This window comes from Meleagris gallopavo, chromosome 11 (assembly GCF_905368555.1).
Source record: "Meleagris gallopavo chromosome 11, MGAL_WU_HG_1.1, whole genome shotgun sequence".
Taxonomy (NCBI): Eukaryota; Metazoa; Chordata; class Aves; order Galliformes; family Phasianidae; genus Meleagris; species Meleagris gallopavo.
The window spans coordinates 22275196-22298716 of NC_139414.1; the positions used below are offsets into that span (position 1 = coordinate 22275196).

At 45.1% G+C, this 23521-nt stretch overlaps 2 protein-coding genes across 5 annotated transcripts in view; both read right to left on the bottom strand.

The window, feature by feature from the left end:
• Positions 1-3228, bottom strand: part of LEKR1 (leucine, glutamate and lysine rich 1) — a 61126-nt gene extending 57898 nt beyond the window's left edge. Inside the window, exons 1-2 of one of the 2 annotated variants that reach the window (XM_085233012.1) lie at positions 3109-3228; positions 2879-3024 (exon numbers count right to left, since the gene is read on the bottom strand). In XM_085233012.1, coding sequence (XP_085089138.1) covers positions 2879-2884 — 6 coding nt within the window. In that variant the 5' untranslated portion in view covers positions 2885-3024; positions 3109-3228. The remainder of the gene's footprint in view (positions 1-2878; positions 3025-3108) is intronic. The other variant, XM_085233013.1, reaches the window with a different exon arrangement.
• A 690-nt stretch (positions 3229-3918) lies between these two features.
• TIPARP (TCDD inducible poly(ADP-ribose) polymerase) overlaps positions 3919-23521 on the bottom strand; it is a 34147-nt gene continuing 14544 nt past the window's right edge. For all 3 annotated transcript variants that reach the window (XM_085233021.1, XM_010717022.4, XM_010717020.4), the window contains 5 exons: positions 22091-23085; positions 9746-9914; positions 8867-9048; positions 4812-5087; positions 3919-4652 (listed from right to left, as the gene is read on the bottom strand). In XM_085233021.1, the coding sequence (XP_085089147.1) occupies positions 4205-4652; positions 4812-5087; positions 8867-9048; positions 9746-9914; positions 22091-23028 (2013 nt within the window). In that variant the 5' untranslated portion in view covers positions 23029-23085 and the 3' untranslated portion in view covers positions 3919-4204. The remainder of the gene's footprint in view (positions 4653-4811; positions 5088-8866; positions 9049-9745; positions 9915-22090; positions 23086-23521) is intronic.

A 23521-nucleotide genomic window follows, 5' to 3' on the forward strand; every position in this document is an offset into this window, starting at 1 on the left:
TTTCTGTTCCTGCTCCTTTCGCTCTCCCTTCCTCCTCCTCACAAGAAACCAGTTCTCACTTTTCTTAAATCACTTCCTCATTTCTTTTTGCCCTTCATCCTCACCTCACCAGTGCTGCCAGCAGCCTCACATCCCCTTCAACCCATTGCAACTCCTGGCTGGCTTTGCATGCACAAAAGATGGAAGGGCTGTGCATGTCCTTTGCTTTCCAGCTAGATGTTCCATGGGGCATTTGCCCTTGGAATGAGATGACCTTCAAGGTCTCTTCCAACCCAAAGCGCAGAACCGTATGGTTCTATGATCCCACCCCTAAAAGGGGGCCCTGGTGAAATGACATGTAGCAGCCACATTGGGAACTTGGTGGCTCACCACCCAACACTGGCTCTGAACTTCTTTCTTCCTCATGTTTCACAGGCTGAGGGAGAAAACAAAAAGGCAGCCCACGAAGGAGGAAGATGTCTTGTTGGGCCCTTCCTGGGACAGTGCCGCTGTTCTTCTTGGTCTGCACAGCGTGTCTCAATGAGAAGTGCAAAGAGCAGTCCTGGCAGTAGGACAGCAGCAGCATCTGGCTAGATGTGGTTCTGTGGGGTCCTGCTGGGCAGCAAGTAGAACACAAACTAATCTAGATGCTGCAGGGCCCAGAGCATTGCTGCTATGAGGAGAGCTGAGAGCTGGGGCTGCTCGGCTGGAGGAGGCTCAGAAGATCCCATCCATGCCGATCAATCGTTGCTGGTGCTGGGCTCAGGGACTCACCTCAGCTGCCCTGTGATAGCCATGGGTGTGATTCAGCCCCGGGGAGCAGAGGCAGCCCGGCAGGTCCCTCCCTGGAGGCGGCCCAGCTGCACCTGCTGGACCGGCACAGCCAGCTGCACACAGTGCAGAGGGGATGCATCCCTAACAGCAGCAGGGCCTGGCTGAGTCACAGAGTGCAGGCTGCATGCCAGCGGGGCATGGGGACACATGAGGACACATCACCTGTAGTGCCCAGGGGGTTTTGTGTGCCGTGTGGGAAACCGAGCGTGGTCCAGCCCCAATTCCATCACCAGTGGTGCCACCTGCATGGCAATCACAGAGGAGCCATCAGTCCTCCTGGGGCCTGCAGGGCAGGATGCTGGCAGCAAAGGTCACAGCAAGGTGGGGGTTGGCCTCTGCTCCCAAGTAACAGCAATAGGACAAGAGGTGATGGCCTCACGGTGCACTGGGGAGGTTTAGGTTGGTTATTAGGAAATATTTCTTCTCTAGAAGAGCGGTGAGGCACTGGAACAGCTGCCCAGGGAGTAGTGGGGTCACCGACTCTGGAGACGTTCCGTGGAGATGTGGCACTGAGGGTTAGAAGGTGTGGTGGGTGTGGGCCGGGGCTGGACTTGGAGATCTTGGGGATTTTCCAATCTTAGTGATTCTGTGATTCTATGATTCCAAGGCTTCTTGCTTCCATCCAGTAGGATGCACTCAGCCAGGCTGTGCCATGCCAAGGGACGTTTGTGGGCCCACACAGGGCAGCCTCTTCCCCTCCAGCATCCAGAAGTGAGAAGGGAGGGGAAATTCCTGGATGGGCACCGCAGGGTGCAGAAGGAGAAGTTCCACCACGCAGCTGGTCTGGGACTCAGCCTCACAGCACGGCAGGCCCTTGAGTCCTAAAGACCAAGGCCAGGCGCAGCCTCCTCCACATCCTGCAACATGGACCGTGTCCTTGTGGGGGCTGCTGCAGGCCCCAGCCACCCACTGTGGACAACCTTTGCTCTTGGAGGAGGCACAGCTTCACTCCTGCCCAGGTCTGGGAAACCTTTCTGCACTGGGTAGAGTCAGAGGTGAGAAGATTGCACCAAATCCCACAGCAAGACGAAACAAAACCAAGCGTGTATCAATACACAAGAACTCATTCCTTGTGGAAGGGGAGAAAAGCAGATGATGATTTATAATCATATAAGCATGTTTGAAACAGTTTGTGCCCCTCTAGCAGGGGAAAAAAATGAGCCCAGCATCCACGTAGGAAAGAACAATCCTTAGGTCAATCTGACATTGCAATCTGACAGTGGATAGGAAAACGTTCTCATAACAGCATGCTTCACAGCCATTAGAGAATTGAGAGGGTTTTTTGTTTGCTGCATTAGCATAGAGGTGAAACTGCTGACCGCTGCTGGCAGAGAAGTCCCAGAGGAAGAGATGTTCTCCAGCCAAGCTCCCAGCTCTCAATGCCGAGTGAGAACCTCAGATTTCCACTTAAGGCGGGAAATTATAGCAAATGATTGCAATGTATTGTGAATGATTGTGTGCCCCAGGAGCTGGGGTACACAATCCCAGACTTCTTGGCATGTGACACCACCAAAAGCAGCACCAGAAAATGCAATCACTTGCTTATGCTGCGGAAAAAAAAGGAGAATGAATGCAGCAGCCACAGCCCAGCACTGTGCAGAATGGCCACAAAGGGGACAAATCCTGCCCAGCAATCTCAGTGCTGGTACAGGCAAAGCTCAGGTCATAACAACAGCAAGGGGAAGTGAGCAGGGTGGGAAATGCAGTAACGAGCATTTTGATACTCCACCTGTGCTCACCAGCAGGAGTTTCAAGTCACTTGTATTTGTTTATAGCATTTTTACACATATACATACAGATATATATATAGTCACACATGAGTGCACAGAGGGAGAACTGCAGCAGTCCGCTAGTTCCCAAGCCAGCAGGGGCACCCCCATTTGCAAGGCCTGAATCAGGCCCATGCTCTCCCATTTCTCCTCACAGAGATCACCAAACTGCTCTTTAGCTAGGAAATCCTGATGGTCATCAGAAAGAAGCAAGACAGAAGACTGAGTAGCTTTTAAAAGCCAACAACCTAGGCTATATCATCAACCCCAACTCCCCACCCCACAGCCCACCTTACCTTCATGATGTTTTCTCTCCAGGAGGCCCGCCACACCAACACAGCCCTCCTTCCCCAAGGCAAACACCCCCTACACTGCCAAGAGCAGAACCGGGAGCTAACTGGAACCAGCTGCCTGAGTTCTGCCCATCCTCCACCTACAGGTGCTGCAGATATGAGCAGGGTTAGGACAGGTGGCACTGAGAAGAGCTTGTCCTCCTGGGCAGTGTGTAGGGCTCTGAACCACTGACCTGTCCTCTGCACTCCTCCTGGCTGGGGCCACTTGCAACCAGCAGTCACTACTTTCTACTTCTTGTCCATATCACAGCTAAAGATACTGAGGAGCACCGAGCCAAGCAGAGATGCCTAGAAAAACACAACAAAGGCCTGATTAAATGAGTATTATGTGTTGACAATTACTTTAATATATCATTTTTTAACTCATTTAGCTTAATTAACTATAAAAGTAACATTAGCAAGAACTTTCATTCTTGACCAAATTTGAAACCTCATCAGAGAGGATTTCTTTGAGGTTTCTTTTCCAATAAATCCATTCTGCAGAGCTGCCCTCCTTCAGCTCAGGCCATCTGACAGCAGTGGGAATTTGTTTAGCAATGCAAACTACGAGCAACATGGTAGTTGGGTAATATCTCCCAGTCCTCTTGAAATAAAGCAGTAAAAGGACTAGATATGAGCATCTCTCATGTAGTAGATCCGGAATGAAAATTATCTAGTTTGGATTATCTAAGGTGCAAGGAAACAGCCTCAAGACACACCAAAGAAGGTTTACACTGGACATTAGGAAGAATTTCTTTACAGAGAGGTGGCTGAGCACTGAAACAGTCTGCCCAGGGCACTGCTGGAGTCCTCATGCCTGGCAGTGCTTGAGGGATGTGTGGCCATGGCACTGAGGAACACGGCCCGGTGCTGGCACTTGGTTGGACCCAACCTGGGTGACTCCATCTAGAAATGCCCATCCATAAGACTTCAAGATCAGGGCACAGTTTTCTAGACACTGCAACATGCACAGAACACAATTGAAATTATGCACACAAACACGATTTTAAACATGAATATTTACTAACATAAATAAACAGTGTTTTATAACAAAAGGCACAGATTTTCAACTATAAACAATGGAAAAATATTTACAGTTTGCACATACATAATCAAACAGCAAGTGCACAGTTGGTCATTTCAGATCTTCCTTCTACATTTTTAGATTCACCTCCTTGCAAACAAGTAATTTTATTCAGTTCTGTAACGTTGTTTTTTTTTCCCCTCACAAAAACTGCTACAAATGTCAATAAGAGTTTATTAAAATGAATAATTTAGCAGCACAAGTTTTCAAATGGAGACAGTGTTGCTAACTTCTTCATACTGAATAATAAAATAAGGGTAGCTCTGATCATCATTAAAAATGACAAAAATCTGAGGCTCAAAGTAATTGTCCACACAAGAGTCATAGAGGTCACTGGTAATGCTGCCCGGGTTGACCGGCGGAGGTCTCCTCATGGTGTGATTGCCCACAGTGTATCTCCCCGTCAGTACTTTGGCCAGGAACATGTAATGAACTCCTTTGGGTGACCTTTTGGAAAAATTGTGAGAATAGCTTGCCTTTCTGGCAAAGTAACTGCCCTGTCCAAACATGGTGGCATGCTTCCCGCAGACGCGCGGGTCGAAGTTGTGCTTGCAGATACCATCCACCACATCCTGGGAGGTGCCGTGGAACAAATGCCTTTCATTCATTATCCTGTCAAGCCCAGTCATTTTCTTGGACATATATTCCTTTTTCCTGGAATAGAAAATGGAAACTGAAGATGAGAATTCATTGTAGATCTGCAAGCGAATAGCAGTTTTCACTACAGCTCTTTAAGCAAAGGGCATCGGCATTATGCTCCGGAACATTAGGTGTAAGAAGAGATATGAGAACACAGTACTTGCATGATCTTACCTCTTATATTTCTCCCAAAGAAACTGATTTTGCACTCTCAGAATTTTCAAAATTTTATATTTGGTCTCTGGCACAGTCTTGTGAAACAGGTTATAAATGGTTCGATAGCTTTTATCTTCTTTCAAAACAGGCACTTGGATGAAGTCCTGAGATGGATCCATACTAATCCAGGTTTCAGGATAGAAGTTTGGAGAGGTAACAGCAGTTGGAGATAAGATGTGTGAGGAAAGTGGTTCGGCTGATGGAGAGGGTACTGGAGAATTGCCACCTAGAGTCCTAGTTTGGGAAGAAGAACAAATTTGCAACTGAACATTCACAAACTGAACAGCTTCTCATCACAGTTATTTGGTCACCAATGTTTCTTAACAATCATTGCTCTTTGATTCTGTAACCATTTACATAACCATAATGCTCATTTAAAACAATTATGTCAGCTATTTTTTTCTATTTTAATAACTCCTGCATCCATCCAAACTAATAATAAAATCTTGAGTTTCCAGCATGCAGTTCCACTTGGGAAAATCTTACCAGCTGGTAGTGATTTAAAAGCCTATTATAATCTTTACTGTTCAGATTCCAGGGAGGAGGGGTGGTTATAAACTACATAAGAGGCAGAATGCTATCAAACACAAACATTTTATAAGCTGGTTGTAAACTATTACTTATTTTAACAAATAGAGAGGACATACGGAATCAGAAGAGAAGAATAATTTGGCAACATTTGACCTAATTTCCCTAGACACAAGGAGCAGAAACATTTTCTTGCACAGTATAATGAATATCCATGATTAATAATATTTACAGGCAAAAGTTGCATATATTTCACTACATTATCTAGAAGAAGGGATTATGTTTGCAGTGCTACCCAGGATCGTACTGCTTTCATTTGCACAGGCCAGATGTTGATTTGCATTTGCAGTTCCTTATTTCCATGCGTGAGAGCAGCCTCTCCTTTTGGGTGTGCTGCCAGGTAGGAGGTCAGCAATGGCAGAAGGAAGGCAACCACTGCCTCTATTGCTTATGGCAGAAAAGCACCGTGTGCACCAGAAAAGGGCCACACTTGGCAAAATCAAGTTGACACGGACACAGGCTGTGGTACAGGCAAGACTGCATTCTTAATACCCTCACTGCTGTGGAATTGTTCATGCTTTTGAACCTCCTAAATTTAGATAAAGAGCATGGCAGTTGTGGCTTATATTCACCTGATTATAATCTGAACATGCAAGATTTGCTCAGCTGAATAATCCTTACTTATTGGAGTTCTCCCACTTACGTCAATGCAAATACTTTGAATATGTAAAGCTCGCAGGTTCAGGCTCTGGTTATCTATCTGTAAGCATATATATCTTCAGCTCATGAGGCTGGTGAGGTTGCCTCTAAGCTGCAGGAATACACTGAACTCGCTCAGACTTAAGCAGATGAATACATTGCTCAACTGTTCTCACAGAAAAGGTTGCTACTGACTCCAGGATCAACCAAAAGTGATGACAAACAGGTGAAGAGCAGTGAGAAGCAGCCACCTCTTGTTAGGAAAGATTACAAAAGTGGCAGGAGGTTTCTGCTGTCTGACTCAAGAAACACAGGGCAAGCCCTGTCTCCAAACAGCACAGCTCATCTTAACCGTGCTCATGAGATTTCTCAGGTCACTTGTCTTCTCATAAAACATCATGGCCAAAGCATAAGGAGAAGGTTTGTTCTGCCTAGGGGGCAAGAGGGAGGGAACTTTGTGCATTCACCTTGGGCAAGCTGAGGTTTGACAACACCCAAGGCCAAATCCTGCCTCCCTGAGTATATGCAATTGCATTTAGTGCACAGGAACAAGAGGCAAACAAGACTCCCTGCCCTCTCTTTGTAAAAGGAAGTTTACTGGGGAGCAAACTCTCACAGCTCTGCTAAAGGCAAAGTTATTTCCACAGAGTGAATCTTCAAGAACCAGTCATCTTCTGTTCAAGTGCAATTCTGGCTGAAAAGCCCATTTGTTCCCAAGGTATACAAAAAACAGAGCAACATCTGATTGCCCATGCTTGTTAGCCTGCTTTCTCTGCAGAGCAAACATAATTATCTAGATAAATAACAATTTACTGCTATTTACATCTTAGCTACAGAAATGCCAATTAAGGTCACCTTTCAGAATATTTAATCTCTGATATGTCAGCCTGAAAGAACCTGTGAGTTTTTGTGTGACCCAGAAATAATTCCACGTGAATTTCTGACTGCCTTTGAGCTCTTCAGGTCTGCAGGAACAGTGGTGTGTGTGTCTGTTTTCAAATAGATACACTTGATTTTGGAACCAGAGACGGTTAGCTGTAACACCGTTGACACTACTCAAAGCAGAAATACTCTACAAAACTGTTCACGTGGCTTCCACTGCCTGCTCAAAACTGAACAGAGATTTCAGCTCATTTGCATGGATTTGATGGAACTCAAACTCTTTACTGTTTATTGACAGCTTAAAGAGACCCAGAAGATGACATTTTCTAAGAGTGATTATTAAAACAGCAGTCTACAGTATTCCACTGTGGTTTTATTTAGTTTGTTCTTTTCATCCTAAAGTCTGAACTGAGAACCTCACTCACACTCGGGCTGAAGGAGCAAGTGCAAAATAACAGTTGTGGATTAATGAGTAAGTCAGCAAGCACAATAAAAACCCTGCATCCTTTGATGTACTTTGTTCATCTATTCTGAGTAATATAACTTATGTGTAAGCATGTATTGTACAAGGGAAAGCAGTAAAAAGTCAGCATTTGTTAACTACTGTCACACAATCACCACTGTTTCTATTCCAGCACTCTTTCGAAATGTTATAACTGCCACATGCAGCTGGGAAACCCCACAGGTGGGGAGCACTGCGTGATACGTGGAGGCAAACATTAGCTTTTTAAAGACATCTCCTGTTAATATTCAAAACACTCTTCTGGTCTCTATTGACAGTTGCTGGATTTTTAAGTCAGAATTACGAGGACTTTGGATAAAAAGTAAAAAGAATGAGGTTTGTGGCAGAACAACATAAATTTTAGAGCTGCAATTTAGATTCGGTAGTTATGGTCAGACCCTCATGGGTGTAGAACCCTCAATGGCCACTAAATTTATTGGGAACTGCATAATTTTAGCATCTCTCAAAACCACAGACTTAAACAGTAATAAAATCACTGTCAGTAAGATGTCAGGGAAATAACTTAAATCCTTATTCTTCATTAAGATCAGAACCATAACTGCTATACCCAGAAGGTCCGCGTTTGCTCATTTCACTTGCATCCTCCAAGTATCTCTTCAATTATTTTTGGTTTTCCAAAAACCACATCTAAAAATGTATCTAGCAGCCACTTGTTTTCAGGCTCTGACCAAATTCACTCGCAATTAGATGCTCTAACAACCCAGCAAGCTAACGAGCATTTTAGCCCTAAATTCTAGCCCTCCAGTTAAATCTCCTTTGATTGGCCCAGCATGCCAAGCTTCCAGTCAGACTAATGACTTCCACCCCTTCGCTAACAGGACAATATGTTCCTAACTACTGAACTCCAACAATAATGTTTCCAGCTGTGCTGGTGAGATCACAAAAATGGCATTTTTATGAATTGTAATCAAAAATGACTACAATGCAACACTTTCCTCACTGCCTTTGATGGTAAACATGTTCACCCCCCTTGAGATGACAATAAAAACAAGGAATGCTTTAATTGTGCTTGAAAATTATAGAATGTTTTTGAACACTCATTTTTATGGGACCTAGAAGTGACGGCCTGGCAGTCACCATAGTAGGTGAAAGGCTGCAAGCTGGACAACAGTTTGGCAAGCATAAAGTACATCTGGGCTTCTGATGCCTGAGATCCAAAAGGTATATTAGAGCCTTTAAATAACAAAGACCAGCAGCAAGGAGTTCCTCAGACAACAATTGCCTTGAGAAGTATTAAGTGAGTAGTGGCCAAGCATTCTTCTACAATATGATACCCGTTTCCTTGTCGCATCCTAATGAACACCAATGATAATGAACCCAATTCTCGTGGACAGAGCAGCACGAAAAACAAACACAGTTTCCATTCTGCTGGGATACGTACTGTAAGAAGGGCATCAGCACAACGCAGGAGCGAAGAAGCGGTCTTCTCTTGATTTCTCTTCTGAAACACGCATTCTGCTGGAACCCATCTTTGATGTTTAAGATATACTGGTTATGCCAGGTAACAAAGCGGACCTCCTTCAGACCTCGGCAGCTGGCTTCTTCTATCAACCGTACAACGGGCTGTTTCAAGAAAATAGGAAACATACACGTGATAAATTACGTGTTCAAAGTGAGTATTTCTCCCAGGCACCTCAAGAAGTTCCTCTGTCCAATCCCTTCTCCTCCCCTCTCTTTCCCTTGCTCTGAAGCACACAAGTCACTGAAAAGCATTTCTTCTGGACTCTCTCCAGCTCTTGCACGATTCTATTTGCAAAGGGTGTATGCAGTGCTCTGCTCTAAGTTTCCTAGCATGCTATAAAGTCAGCATGATGCATGAAAAAGGTGAACACGATGCATTTTATATTGGTGGAGGTCTTTCTAGCACTGCCAAAATTTTAAGACACTGATGAGATTTTATTCAAAATATCATGCAGCTCTGGTCAGCCACAGATGAGCCCTTAACTACCATAGATATCTAAAAGGCTTAGTGGAGAGCAAATAGAAATTTTGGTTTGGTTTGGTTTTGTCTCACACAATCGTGTTTAACAGTGGATGTAGCTTACGTATCCTTAATAGGGGTTAAAGAGCTGGAAGACAGAAGGCTTATTTAAAACCTGATACAGAAAACTATGTCCACTAAAGACCAAAGGATAATGGTAACGTTTCAAATTGTTCAAAGACAAAACAGACTGAAAACGGACATGTTACTTATAGCACAGACCTATCCATGCAGTCTGTGCTACATCCCAAGAGCAGGACTCTGGAAGATGTTAAATACCTCAGAGTATTCTCTCCAGACGAAATGGTCCCTGCAGAAGTACTTCCAGACCGTGTAGTAGTTGGAACTGGAGCTGGGACAGGATGGTGTGGACAGCCTCCGCATTTGGTCAAACTCAACAGTTTCGTATAATTTCATAACATTCAAATCCACCCAAAACTCATGTCCTCTGGAAAGCACAAGAGAAACAAAGAACTCTCACTTTCTGTAATCCATTACAATTATCTGAGATGGCACAGGACAGAGCCCCAGCTCACACAGAGCTCCCCAGAGCCTGGATGTGCCCACATCCCACAGCCAGACGCACGACCAGAGGGATGCTCCACACGGAATGTATGCCAGGACAAAACAGGGCCAATTAACTCTTCACAAGGTTCTGTGGGCAGCAGTACCAACCATGATCAGCAGCAGAGAACAGCCCGAGCCCAAACCCACCAGTCCTCCTGACCCAGCAACATATATTCCACATGCATGAATCCTGCACAAAGCAGTACGTGTATCCTTGGCATTTTGAACATGCTACCTGAGTAAATGCATCACAGCACTGCATTGGATGAAGCAACTACACACTATTCAAAAGGTTATTGTTGTGAAAGTTAGTGCTCCAGGGAAGAAAAGAAAACGCAAACGTCTCCAGATGAGGAGCATCTGCTGCCAGCCCACCAGGGAGCTCAAGTATCTTTCATTACGTGCAACAGAACAGAACCAGTGCAATATGAAAAGGAGACATGAGTTTGCTATTACAGAGCTGATGCTGAGGAATATCAGCTATTTTTGAATACATATATTGCTACTACAAAAACCAATGCTAATGTGCAACTGCAGTGAAATGACTGGAGCTTTCAAAAGGACACAGAACACAGTGGTGCTGTGGATGAAGAACCAGGGTGTGCCTTTTATCTAAAGGAAACTTCAACTGCCTTTCCTTTGCAGTTTACAATGAATGACTGCAGAGCAGCTCAGCAAACAGTTTCTAATGTTGGTTTATGAGTTGGTGTTGAAAGATGCATCAAATTAAAACAAAAATCTCCAATTGCTGGCTTAGGAGCAAACAGAAACTTAGAACACAGAATTTAAAGAAGCTGAAAGATATGACAGTAATAGCACTCACTCCCTACAAAAGTATTTTTTTAGAACTTATTTTAGACATGAATGCATTTCCAAAATAATACAGCTTACATAATTAGTTTTCTGCTTTTATAATCTCTACAGGTTGTCAGCTCAGTGCTATTCATTAACAGCTACTAATTGCTTCTATTTGGAAATGCAGCTTTTGAGACTATATAAAGTACTTTCTTAGCAGGAAACATAAAGCCGAGACCTGAAATCTACAGCTTATTTTAAAACCTTGGATGACATTTTTTCCTCAAGACAACGCTCTAACGTGTACCATCCATGAGGGGCTCCCAGCTTGTTGCCTATGTGTGCCAAAGGCATGCAGAGATGAACTTATTTGGGAGGAAAACCAGCACCAACTGAAATAAATGCCCAGGGTGAAGGGACTGAAGCGACACATTAGGTTTACAAAAAGCCCCACACGCTTTCGGTAGTGAAACAAAAAAGATCTACTAGGAAAGTCAGCCCACCTTCCTGGTATGGAGTCATTTTGTTCTGTAACAGCAGGCTGCAATCTACCTTATTAGAAAACAATGTGTGAAACCACGAGGCAACAATCTGTGTGATACTGAGCTGCACTCCTGGCCAGAAGGAGCATGACAGGGGATCGTGAGTGAAGTTCTTCACAACTGGATTTTTAACGCTGCTTTAGGGACATATGCTCTTTCTTATCAAAATATACATCTCCCTCTGAATCTTCTGAATTTCACTGGTTAGTAAATCTGTCATTTTTGAGAAAAGCAAGTTTCAACTGGTGCTGCATTACCATTTGGAGTGAAGAGATGGACTCGTTGCTAGGCCCTGACTCAGGACCCCCAGACACTGCTGCCTGCTTTCTGAAGCAAATGCACAGCCAGGTATTCCTCAGAACAAAAGCTCATTGCTCAAGCATCCATTCCCACTTTGATCTGTTTTCAAGTCAAACAACTTGACTTGAAGTTGTTCCCCTACTCCAAAGATCTGTGACTTTCCAAAAAGCACAAAGAAACACAAGGACTTGTCTCTACAGATGTTATTTTTCTCTTAAAGCCAGTAACACAGAGTTTAAGTGAAGTTATTACAGTTCTGTATGTTGCATGTGGTACTGTAGATCAGACAATGAGAAAATGCTGAGTGGGTTTGTGTTGATGCAGTGCAAAGAAAAAGAGTGGGGTTCTTTGCTATGACAGTGATGAGGTGCTGGAACAGGCTGCCCAGAGAAGTTGTGGATTCCCATCACCGGAGGCATTCAAGGCCAGGTTGGATGGGCAGCCTGGTCCAGTATTAGATATGGAGGTGGGTGGCCCTATCTGTGGCAGTGGGGTTGGAGTTTCTGATCCTTGAGGTCCCTTCCAACCCAAGCCATTCTGTGATTCTATGAACATCAGTCAGAAATCTTTAGTTTTGAAGACCAGAAAACAAACTGTGCAGGCACTCGAGACACGGGTGGCTGCTGGTACATCAGTGGGGCACCTAATGTGTGCTCAGCTCTGCTACGACGCTGCAACTCTGCAACTCCAGCAGGCACCCAGAGCTGAGAGGCACAGCAGTCAAAATCCAAGCAATGCAGCGCGGGAACCCAGTGGGAGGACAAACCCTGGTTGAGATGAAGGCAGCGTGGGCTGCTTTTCCTCCTGCTTTTCCTGCAGAGCAAACAGATCTCTGGGACAAACTCTCCCAGCCTCTGGCTTGATGGCACATACGCAAAATATTTTGCACATGCATTTTCTAGCTGTAAAGCAACTGACGAACTGTAAAGTTTGTGCAGCATTCTTCTAGAAATATGAAAACCTCACATACCATTCCAGTAAAACACACTGCTGTCTCTTTTCCTACATGAACAAAACTTACTGGCAGCTGAGCTGGTATCTCCCCATCTCATGAGGTTCTGTTTGAGACTGACACGGCGGGCACTAGCGACGGCCTGCACAGAAAATAGTTTCTCTGGAAGCTGAGTGTTTTTCTGTGGAACCTGCATAGAAGTTGCCAGATTGCTTCTCTCATTACCAACAAATGCAATGATTCTCTCTGCTGTTTGGAATTTTTTACATTTTTGCAGCTCGCTGTTTCTGCCTCTCCTCTCTCAGAGGAATCTCCCTGTAAGCAAGCTGAGGACAGGCAGTTCCTGCTGACCAGTGCGTGCTCACAATTCACTGCAAGACAAACCTGGGCACCATGCACCCAACCAGCTCCCTGCTGACCACATGTGTATGATCTGAATTGGAATTCAACACAGTAAGTCCTCTTGTTTCCTCATCTTGAAAGAGCAATATTCAACCCGTTGGACCATAAGGGTCAGAGCCGCCTACAGCACAAAGAGCATCCTCCAGCTCCAGGCCACCCAGGGCTGCCTTTCTGCTGCCCCACTCAGCCCCAGCTGCAAGGAGCTCACCTGCAGGAAGAGTGACAGATGAGAACCCAGGAGGCTCTAATTAGTTCTTGAAGAAAAAAATGCCATCAAGCAATTCCTGAGATGCATACAACACAAACACTGCTGTGGTGTTCTCTGCCCACTGCCCTCCGCTGGGAGCAGGGAAAGGCTCTGCTGTTTGTGTCAGGATGTAACACAGCCCAGTTGTACTGAAACTCAAACTTCCATTAAAACGGGGATGCTCCAAATTAGCTATTCCTATTTGTAAAGCTAGTGAAGGGTTTGCATTGCTGCTTCCCATCGATTTTAATGGAAAATTGAGCATATGGATTCTCTGATATCTGCACAATCTGCTTCATTTCTCCATGAATACTTCAACTAAACTTATAAATTCCCCACATTTGCTACCTAACATCAGTTAGAATAACACTATTTTATACAGCTGAAAATCTTAGATAAAAGTATATTTAAGCAACTGCATCTAAAAAAAAAGTACTGCATGTCAAACAGCCACTTGATTTTTTTTTTTTGCAGTTAAAATATTGAAAATAAGAATACACGTTCTTTTGCTAAAAATCCCAATTCACATAAAATATATATCATCTCAATATTTATTTGCACTCTAACAGTTGCTACCTCTACGCAGGGATACGAACTTTTCAAATGACAACAGAGTGGCATTCATGCTCTGAAATCCTAAAATATATTTAGCAAAGATGTTTAATAATAGCTCTTTGGTTAAAGCACTTCCTCTGCATATTAAAAAGCCTATTACCAGCTTACATAATGCAAAGCCATGGCAGAAAAATGAACTGTGATTACAGCGGGCGTTGCGTGATTCCACCCCTGCGTGCAGCTCTGAGACACCGGTGATGAAAGCAGAAGCGACAACCGCACTTCTTGGCTGCCCAAGGCCCAAATGCAGGACACAGACCCCAATCTCGGGGCTCAAGAAAAGACTGCTGGATGCTCAGGGTTATGTCTGATACGTTCTTTAACGTAACATCACTTTCTCTTCAGCGCTGTGAGATGGGTTACTGCTTCTGAGGCACGGCATACGCACCAAGCAGCAGGCAGAGATCTAAGGGGAAGGATGAAACAGGACAGCTTGAAGCCAGTAATAAAGCAATGTTCTTTCTACAGTGATTCCCAGCTGAAAAATTATTAAATTTCTCTGCGAAGACCACAAAACTTCCTGCTGCTGAAGCAGAGAATTGCCACCCCCATTTCACCCCAAGGGAGATTTCGACAGCTTCCCAAAGCCACACAGATCCGCATAAGGTGGGAATGGAGACTGCTGAACAACACCTCTCCAGTAATGGGCCTCGGAAATGGCTCCCTTCATGAAATAACGCAGTTCAGTGGAGCTATCCTCACTAAGGAGCAAGCATTTGAACCTTATTCAGAATATAGCACGCAAAGAAAACCAAACCTGGCACTGTGTAGCAGCAACAGCTCGAAATAAACTTCCACAAGTGCCTTCAAAAGCAGAACCTGGCTCCTGAGAAGTTCGGCCTTTGCTGTAACCGATCTATAAGAGCCAACACAATGGCCAAATCTCTTACAGACACAGAGCTGGCCAAGCACCCCAGCAGCGAGCAGCAGCACTGCAGGCAGCTTGGCAACAAAGGGCCACTGAAACACAGCTGCTCGGGCTCAGCCTTGCTTGGCATTCTTCTGAAGAACCTCAGCCTCACGTGAACTCTGCGTGCTCTTTCCACAGAAGTTCTGTAATTCTTATATACAAATAGGTGACTAGGAGAAACAGCCTTTGCAAGTGCTATGAAAATGCATGTGGTTTCAAACTCTCCCAAGTACAGTTACATGTCATGCACCTTACCGCAAACACAGCTCACAGAAAAACAAAACACAGCCATCAACAAAGGGCTGTGCAGGAAATGAAACTTGGTTCCCATCAGAACAGCTGTGACACTGAGAGCCAAACACTATTAGATGATGAAACTGTCCATTTTCTCTCTGACTAAGCTGGTTCCTCTCCGTGCCAGCAACAACCTGAAAGCCATTCGAGGGAGCAAACAAACCGAAAAGATCCAAGCAGGTATAGGAGTGCTTTGTAGGTAAGCATACAACACTAGTCAAACCCAACTCTGCTCCTATGGGAGCTGCAAGTCAAGCTGGCACATTGCACGCTGAGCCCAAATTGGTTGTACTTCACCTTACTTGCAGCCAGCATTTGTTTGGAACTGCCGGCTGTAGTCCAGTTCCAGGTGGGGGATCAGATGTGTTAGAGCACTGCATGAAACTGCACATCTCCTGCAGCGGGGTGCCTTAGTAAGAACTCTCTGTTTTAAGCATAGGTACATCAGTTGCAGCCAAGATTTGCTCCATTCAAACCCCAAACTGATTCAATCGCAAACAGCAGCAGTAATAGCCTGGCTAACACCCAAGAGTAGGCACAACCTCACAGAGCAGCAACAGAAACGCAGGCAGATCCTGCCCAGCTGCTTGGAGGAGAGTGTCTGAGAAGAGAAGAGAACACAGCACCTTCCTGCACCGAGCAGCACCGCACCAGGGCAGCATGAACACGAGCTGGTAAACATGAGCCTGCGGTCTCGGTCTTGATCATATCAGCATCTCCGCGTTCTGACACTGAACCGAGAGGAGCAGCAGGTGACAGGGCAGGAAATTAGCTCGGTGTTTTACTTAATTGGTTCCCTCCTCACATGGCAACACTTCTCTCAGCTGTAAGAAAAGAAAGGTGCTACAGAAAGAGCTACAACTCAAGGCTCCATCATAAGGGGAGAAAAACCAAACCACGTAAATCCCCTTTTTACTGTTATTACAGCAACTTCACTGCTTTTCCTATCCCTTACCAAAACTAGCTGGGGGGCTTCAGAAAGGCAGGCTTTCCTGCCTGGGCTGCCCTCATTGAACTGTTAGCTGACTTTCATGGCAAGAGAGTCCACCTGACTGAGATCCATAACTCTGGGGCACACTGGGCCCAACACTGCTGAGGTGAGGGCCTGGTCCCAGTCCAAGGCCCACGCAGGTCCCTGCACACACAGCCACGCAGCCCCAGGAGCTCTCTGATGGCTGCTGGCGGCAGCCAGGGAGGCACCGGGTTAAAATGCTCCTTCTTGGGAGCTGCAGTTCCTTTCTACCAGTCTGTAGCAGTGAGGATGTCAAACACATTCACATCTTTCCAGGACTCCTGCATGCACCACACATCACAGTGTCAATGCCAGTCCCCTCTTCTCCACAGCAGAGAAGCGTGGATGTCCTTGCCTGGGGTGGCCTGCTGCTTTCAGAGCTCTCCTCCCCGCACAGAGGGGGATGTGTTTCACAGAAGGTTGTTTTGTTCAATTTTCTTCTGTCACTGCAATGACAGAAAGCAGCCACAAAAGCCATCAACTGAGCTTGCTGCTGACCTGGGCACTGTGATAGTTGGAGCCCTACAACCCCAAGCTTTTACTTACAAAACGCATTTTCACAGTGGAAGACACTGGTCAAAAACACCACAAACTTTCCATGTGTAGCAAAACGAACAGAATTTTTGACTACAGTTTTAACGGCTTTTACTCTACCTTTGAAGAGCAAGTTTGAAAATGTAATGAATAGATGTTTTTGTTCTTTATTTGGGTATTTGTCGGGGTCAGGAGTTCGCAGTGTTTGTTCTGGAGACAGCAGAGCACAGCCCTGAGCAGCAACAGAGCTAGGAGAAAGGTATTTGCCTTCACAGAGTTGCACTGCCACCTCCTCCCGAAGCACTTAGATGGAGCCTAAAGCCTTTTTTCAAGTACACAGCTGCTGATTTGCTCAGAATTCTACCGAATCTCAGGAGTTAGCTACTGAGAAATACCTCCGAGATTATGACAAATAACAAAACTGCATCAATTTCCTCAACGCTTTCCATAAAGTGCCCATACAAAGCCAAGCCTCATGCTCACTAGTGACCATCAAGTCCAGACATCTCAGCTCCCAAATGCCCCATGCAGCTGTTTCATGTCCCATGCTGCACACACAGCATCCCCAGATGCACTTCTTTGTGCATTTCGCTACAAGTAGCACATTTTGTCATTATTGCTCAAATTCCTACTGGGTTCAACAAAGCCTTGTAACAACCAGGAAGGAACTCCGTGATCGCTGCTCTCGCTAAGCAAATAATTCTAACAGCCTCTTTCTGTCCCTCAGCCCAACGCAATGGCAGGCAGACAATGCTGCAGCACTGTGACTGCTGGATTACCTGTAAGCAACTCCTCTGGGCAATCTGTTTCAACAGCTATAAATCTTTCTTTCAGAAAGGACTGTTTTATTACTTTAAGTACACAGGAACAGACTGACCTCAACCTGAAGCCAGGTGACAGCTGTTTCCAAAACTGCAATCTGTTTATTGACATGAAACAAGAAGAGGGATATAAATGACTGCTGATGCCTGTGACGGCTCAACATGACACTTGGAACTTCCCTAGTTCATATAGCTAGAAGCCAATTAGTTTTATTTCATATGCAAATGGTGCTATAAAGTGGGGCAAAAATCAATTCATTGAAATGTACTGGCATAAAGCACAAAACAAACACTTCCAAAATCACTTCACATGCTTTCATTTGGAGTCCTTGTCTTGCATTCCTTCTAGCAGGGAATTAGAAGTTCAGAACCACTCAGCTGTGTCTATTCAAGAAACACCACACAAAGTCACACGGCACAGTGAATTTCAGATGTTTTCTCATCTCTGGTGCTACCAGTAACACGAGTTATCTCACACCGTGGCAGCTGGGCAGATCAGAAAGAGAACTTCCTAATTTAGCTATTCAATAGGTCACACTGTGTGCAGAAGTCCTCAAACAACTGCCGTGCTTACACTGTGCTCTGTATCGCTTTAAAGTTGGGTAAGAATGTTCTAACAGAATCAGAGGAGCACAGTGCAAACAAGAGCAGAGCAAAACCAATTTCCTGCACATTTCTTTCTGTCCTTACCTTTCCTTCCCAGGTCCCTCCACGCACTCACTGACAATCCTGGTAGAGAACACCTATTCCTTACTCTGTGTGCAAGAACCATTATTAGCCAGCTGCCTACAGGCAGAACATACACCACTGAGTTCCATCTGCCTCTCCCTGGCTGGAGCCATGCACACACCTTTGTCTTCCAGCTCTCAGGACTGATTTCATATAGCTCACACCAACATAATGACACTGGAGACTTCTAATCCTGTGATGAAGCTGGACTGCAACTGGACAGTGGAGCTTATGGTTTATTTAGAGCAAAGGCAGATGTAGGTGGGGGCAAAAGGACAACACATCAGCATCAGATTTCAGACAGACAGACTGAAAAGCTGCTGTTTCATGTGAGTTAGGACATGCCAGGTGCATGTGTTTGAACAGAGGCCATTATTCCCACGGTACACAGGCACAACTCCTCTGCCAAGAGGGGGGAGGAATTCTCAGCCAAAGAGGGGGATCTGATGGGTCAGGAACCCACAGTTGTTTTTAACAAATCCTCATGTAATCAGTTACGAGGCTGCTTATTTTGCAAAGCAGCACATGCATGATTAGACAGGTGTATGTGCATAGGGAAGACCTGCTGAGATCTGCACCAAGCATTTCCCCTTCCTAAAGAGCATCTTAAAATATCACAGATAGGGTATTCTCATGCTGAAAAGCAGCACTTGGCATTGTCCTTTCAAATACTTGGCTGCAGGCTGGAACTCCTCCAGGGCCGCTCCTCACACACATGAAGAAAACAGAGTGCTTGGAAGTATTTTAACCTGCTGAAGTTCACATATACTGTGTATATAGCTCACTGTTTGGCTATAAATACTTGGTAAGACTTAAGAGAGCAAAACTACAAACAGTTTATCATGAAGTTATACATTCAGTCTGAGGTCAAATGCAGTGAGTGAGTATCCAAGGCAGTTGAGTTATAAAGAAGCAACTGAGCAAGGTTTCCCATTTTCCTGCTTTAGGATCACACCCCCCTTAGGTGAAAGGCAATATCTGAATGTTTACGTTATTCACCTCATTCACCTCAAAACACTGGACATGGAAGAAAAAATATAAATAGCTCCTTAGAGAACATCATATTTGAATTACTGTCCCATTGAGGTACCATCCCAACACTTTCAGCCCAACTTTATCAGCGTGGCACGCTGTGATGATATTAGGCATGCAGACAGGAATAACTACTTATTGTGCCATCCAAACCTATTTAAAACAACTATCACCCACTGGCTATTAGCAGTTGGCTTCTGCACGGCCTTTCTTGGACATGCAAACTGCTGAACAGACATTTCCTCGTCGCATGCAATCTGTACAGATAGGCCTGTAAAGCTAGTCTGACCACAGGAGATTAATAGCTTTAGCCAAATAATGTGGTAACCATGTGAACGATGAGCTGTCCCAGCATGTTTGCAAGTCTCCCAGCAAGGTTCAACAGGCTCTATCTGCATCTTGTTGCCAGGAGACACAACATGGCCGCGAACAAAGCAAAGCCAGGTTGCACTGACCACCAGCCAGCAACACCAGGAGCCACGCAGCACCTGACCCTCTGTGCCCAAGAGGTGAGCAGGGTCTTCAGGCAAGAGCTGACTTGTGCTGCCTCTTGCACAAGAAGCACTTCTTGCCACAAGGCACAGGAAAACACTTCCCCTCAGCTCAAAACCTAGTTTGAAACCACACTAAGTCTTAAGGCATATCTGCTTCAGTGTATGAAGCAAGCAGCTCTGCTCTTAAAAAAAAAGTGTCACTTCCCAGTTCTCACTGATGCTTATAGAGAAACACGAAGCTCTCTGACGGGATGGAATATGCAAGAGTTACAGAACTCATCTTTTTATCATTCCATGAGAGGATATTCTAAGTTTGCAACAATGTTCCTGTGTTGCAGCAGGACACGATGTTACAGCACCGACTTAAGCAAGGATCTTCACAATGTCTCCTAAGAGCAGGAAGAAGCACTTCAGCTCAGGGCGCAGCAGCGCAGTGTGAGAAGGAGCTGCCCCTGCCTCCCAGCACACCCCAGGCTGACTGCAGCACAGCAGCTGTGCCCTGATCCAGCACGCCCGCCGTGCCCGAGATCGTGCTGTTTCTGACTTCATCCGTGGTAACAGAACGTAACGTGTCTGGCAACAACTCTGAGTTTCTTCCTGACCAGTTCAGACAGAAACTCGGCGTACCGAGAGGCCGAACTACTCACCAGCCTGGAAACCTGCAAAAGAAGCGTAAAGGAGGGCAGCATGGCTCAGCCAGCTTCACACGCTGCGATCCGATGACTAAGCAATTACGAAGCATTGTTCCTTCTAAGATTAATCATTCAGGACTCCATCACTGAGAACAGGCAGATCGTGGGTATAGCAATGGATTCTGTGGATACATTCTAAAAGAGGCTAACAAAAAAAACCAATTCTGCTTATTTGTGCAAAGCTCAAATTTAAACTGCTTGCAGGAGCTTGTCTTAGTCCTTTGTTTGATGTTTTCTGTTTACAGAAACCTTTTTAAAAATTTGAAAAAAAAATGGAAGCATACATTGTAAAATGTGGTGAATTTTATCTGCTAGACAGTTACAAGATTTTATTCTATGCTTAATTAGATTGGCATATTTTTCCAGGACAAAAAGGATGAATTTGCAAGTTGACAGCCTGAATTGTGGTATCTAACCCAATGTCCACTTAGGTAAATGTAAAGGCTCATGGACATTTGGTGCATTACACCGGGTCTCTGACACCCAACTGGAAATCTCTACATAGTAAATGCAAACCAAATAATCCTGCCCTAACACACCGAGGAAGAAGGGATACTCCTATGGTAGTGCAAGGAAGAAGAGGCAACAAGAACAAATCCACAAGAACATGGATGGCAAAGACAAATCTGACATTTCTGCTACACAGCTATGGAAGCATCACTTTGAATTTCAACAGCTGCTGGAATAAGTTGCACTGGGCTTATAGAGTGCAGCAGGGGCAGGCGGGGGGTGAGAACTGTGTGTTATTTCCCCTTGAAAAAGAAAGTATTCAGAACTCAAGTCTATAACCTGAACTCACATAACATAGACCTGATGAACTCGTAAATGTCAGCACTCCCTACTACTATTCAAAAGGAAACCTGCGTTACAAAAGATTAAGTAGTTTTGGTTTTGATCTAATGGTGCAGGATCAAGTCTAATGCAACAGCGAACATCTTTTCTGTTTCCCTGGTTATCTACTCCCTTTCCCAATTAGGAAACAGTACTATGTGCAGAGGAAACAAGAACTTCTAATACAGTTCAACATTCTTGGATCACAACACTGAACTGGATCAGCATTTCTGAATGTGCTCCTTCTGTGGTTCTTACTGAATCAGCCGAAACCTCACTCTTTGTTATCAACCACATAGAAGTCTCACAAAGAATCACAGAATGGATTGGGTTGGAAGGGACCCCAAGGATCATCAAGTTCCAATCCTTCTGCCACAGAAACTTAATGCAGTACTAACGTAAGTTCAGTTACTCAGCATGTCATTACGAAGACTGTTCAGAGTGCATGCAGTCAGCCTGGAGTCTCTGTGACAGAAAGCACTGCAGTACCACCCCTGTTTCAACCACTGCAAAGGCTCATTCACACCGCTACTTTTTCTAATATAGAGGAGAGACTAACTAGGAATGTAAAGAACAAGTAAACGTTGCGTAACAGCCTCTGCCAAAACAAAGTTTTCTCATTTCTTCTGCTTCAGAGATCATTTCCCAGTTGCTAAACATCACTTTTAACAGGCATGAAATCATTTTCTGTCTGTGACAAACTTCTTAAATATCAAGGCAACATCAGGACAGGGTTTGGAAAACCCTTGTACACAAAATACCAGAACAAAGAATGCACATTCTGTCATATTTCTGCACCATTACTTGGTGAAGCACCCTTGGATTTGCAAATAAGTAACCTAATCCATCACCTACCGATACTTCACTTTGATCCTATCATTGTCAGGGTTGCAGTAGAGTCTTTCCAGATGCTCCTGGGAATCATTGCTCACGCTCTGCCAACTCTGGGTTGCTGTCCTTCTCACCTGCCAATGATAGGGCAACACCGTGTGATGTTTTGGACAATCATTGCCATAAACACAAGCGCCCTGGAGAAAATCAACACAGATTTCTATTCCATCTTCCTGATGGGTGTGATATTGCAGCTGGTTCAACAGCTCAAATACCAGATCAAGTGAAGCTTCCTCACTTTTATCCTGGAATATTCCAGCACTGAATTTATTGCTTGAGTTTAGAGTGTATTGCATCGGACAGCTATTCTCTTGGAAAAAGCCAGTTGTGTAGCTTTCCAGAAGCTTGCTTGGGAACAAAGGACATGCAGCACCATCACTAGAAGATGGGTGCAAAGGGCGATCCTGGAACGATTCATTACTAGTGTCAGCAGCAGTTCCAGAAGCAGATTCTGATGAAAAGCTTTGCTCTCCTGACTGCACCTCCTGCTCAGGATGCCCAGGTACAGGATGAGCTCCCAGCAATTGACTCTGCATGTCTGGAGCTGTTGGAACCAGCACAGTCACATTACTTTCTGGCTGGGGACAAGAAGTACTGAGTTCCAGAGCCTTTTTCACAGCAGGTTCACATAAATCACTATGATCCCCTCCTTGTCCTCGAGGCACAAAAACTCTATCCAAGGTCCCAGATCCCAGCAAACTGGTAAAGATTGGCCGCAAAGCCCGGAGAGTTTGCGTGTCCAGTCTCTTCTGCACTTGCTGTTTCTTCTTGAAGCAAGGCTTCACTGGTGGAATCTTTTCAGACAGTCTTATCTGAGGAGGAAAGTCCTCTGAAGGAGGGCACTTCATTCCTGGGCAGTGAGCCTGCGGCGCAATACACGCTGGCTTTGCTTCGGTGTCCATCACAGACTTTGCTCTCCAAATCACTTTCAAATGTCCCAGAGCCTCACCAGGATCAATCTAGGGCAGAAAGGAAAACAAGACAGTTAATCTCTCTAATTGCTCATGGTTGACATGAACAAGATCACCCCTGGAGAGGATTTCAAGCCAGCAACGGCAAACTCCTCCCCTCTCTGTGACTGCGGGTAGCCCCTAGGCACGTAAAGCATGAAACCAGCTAAACTCAGGCTAATTAATCCCAAACACACACTCATCGTCTTCTCACATGAAATCTCAGAGACACTCAGGCACGCACACACAGTCCCCAGAGGGGGGGCAGGAAAGGGGGATGGTCTGATTCTTTCCTTCCTGCGACGATGCTTAATAATAAACAGCACTTTAGCTCATCATATTGCACAGAAGTGAGCTCTGCATTGCTCAGTTTCACATCTCTCTCACTCACACACCTAAGAATTGCCCAGGACTGGCCGCTCCCCCCCCCACATGCCTGGCTCCT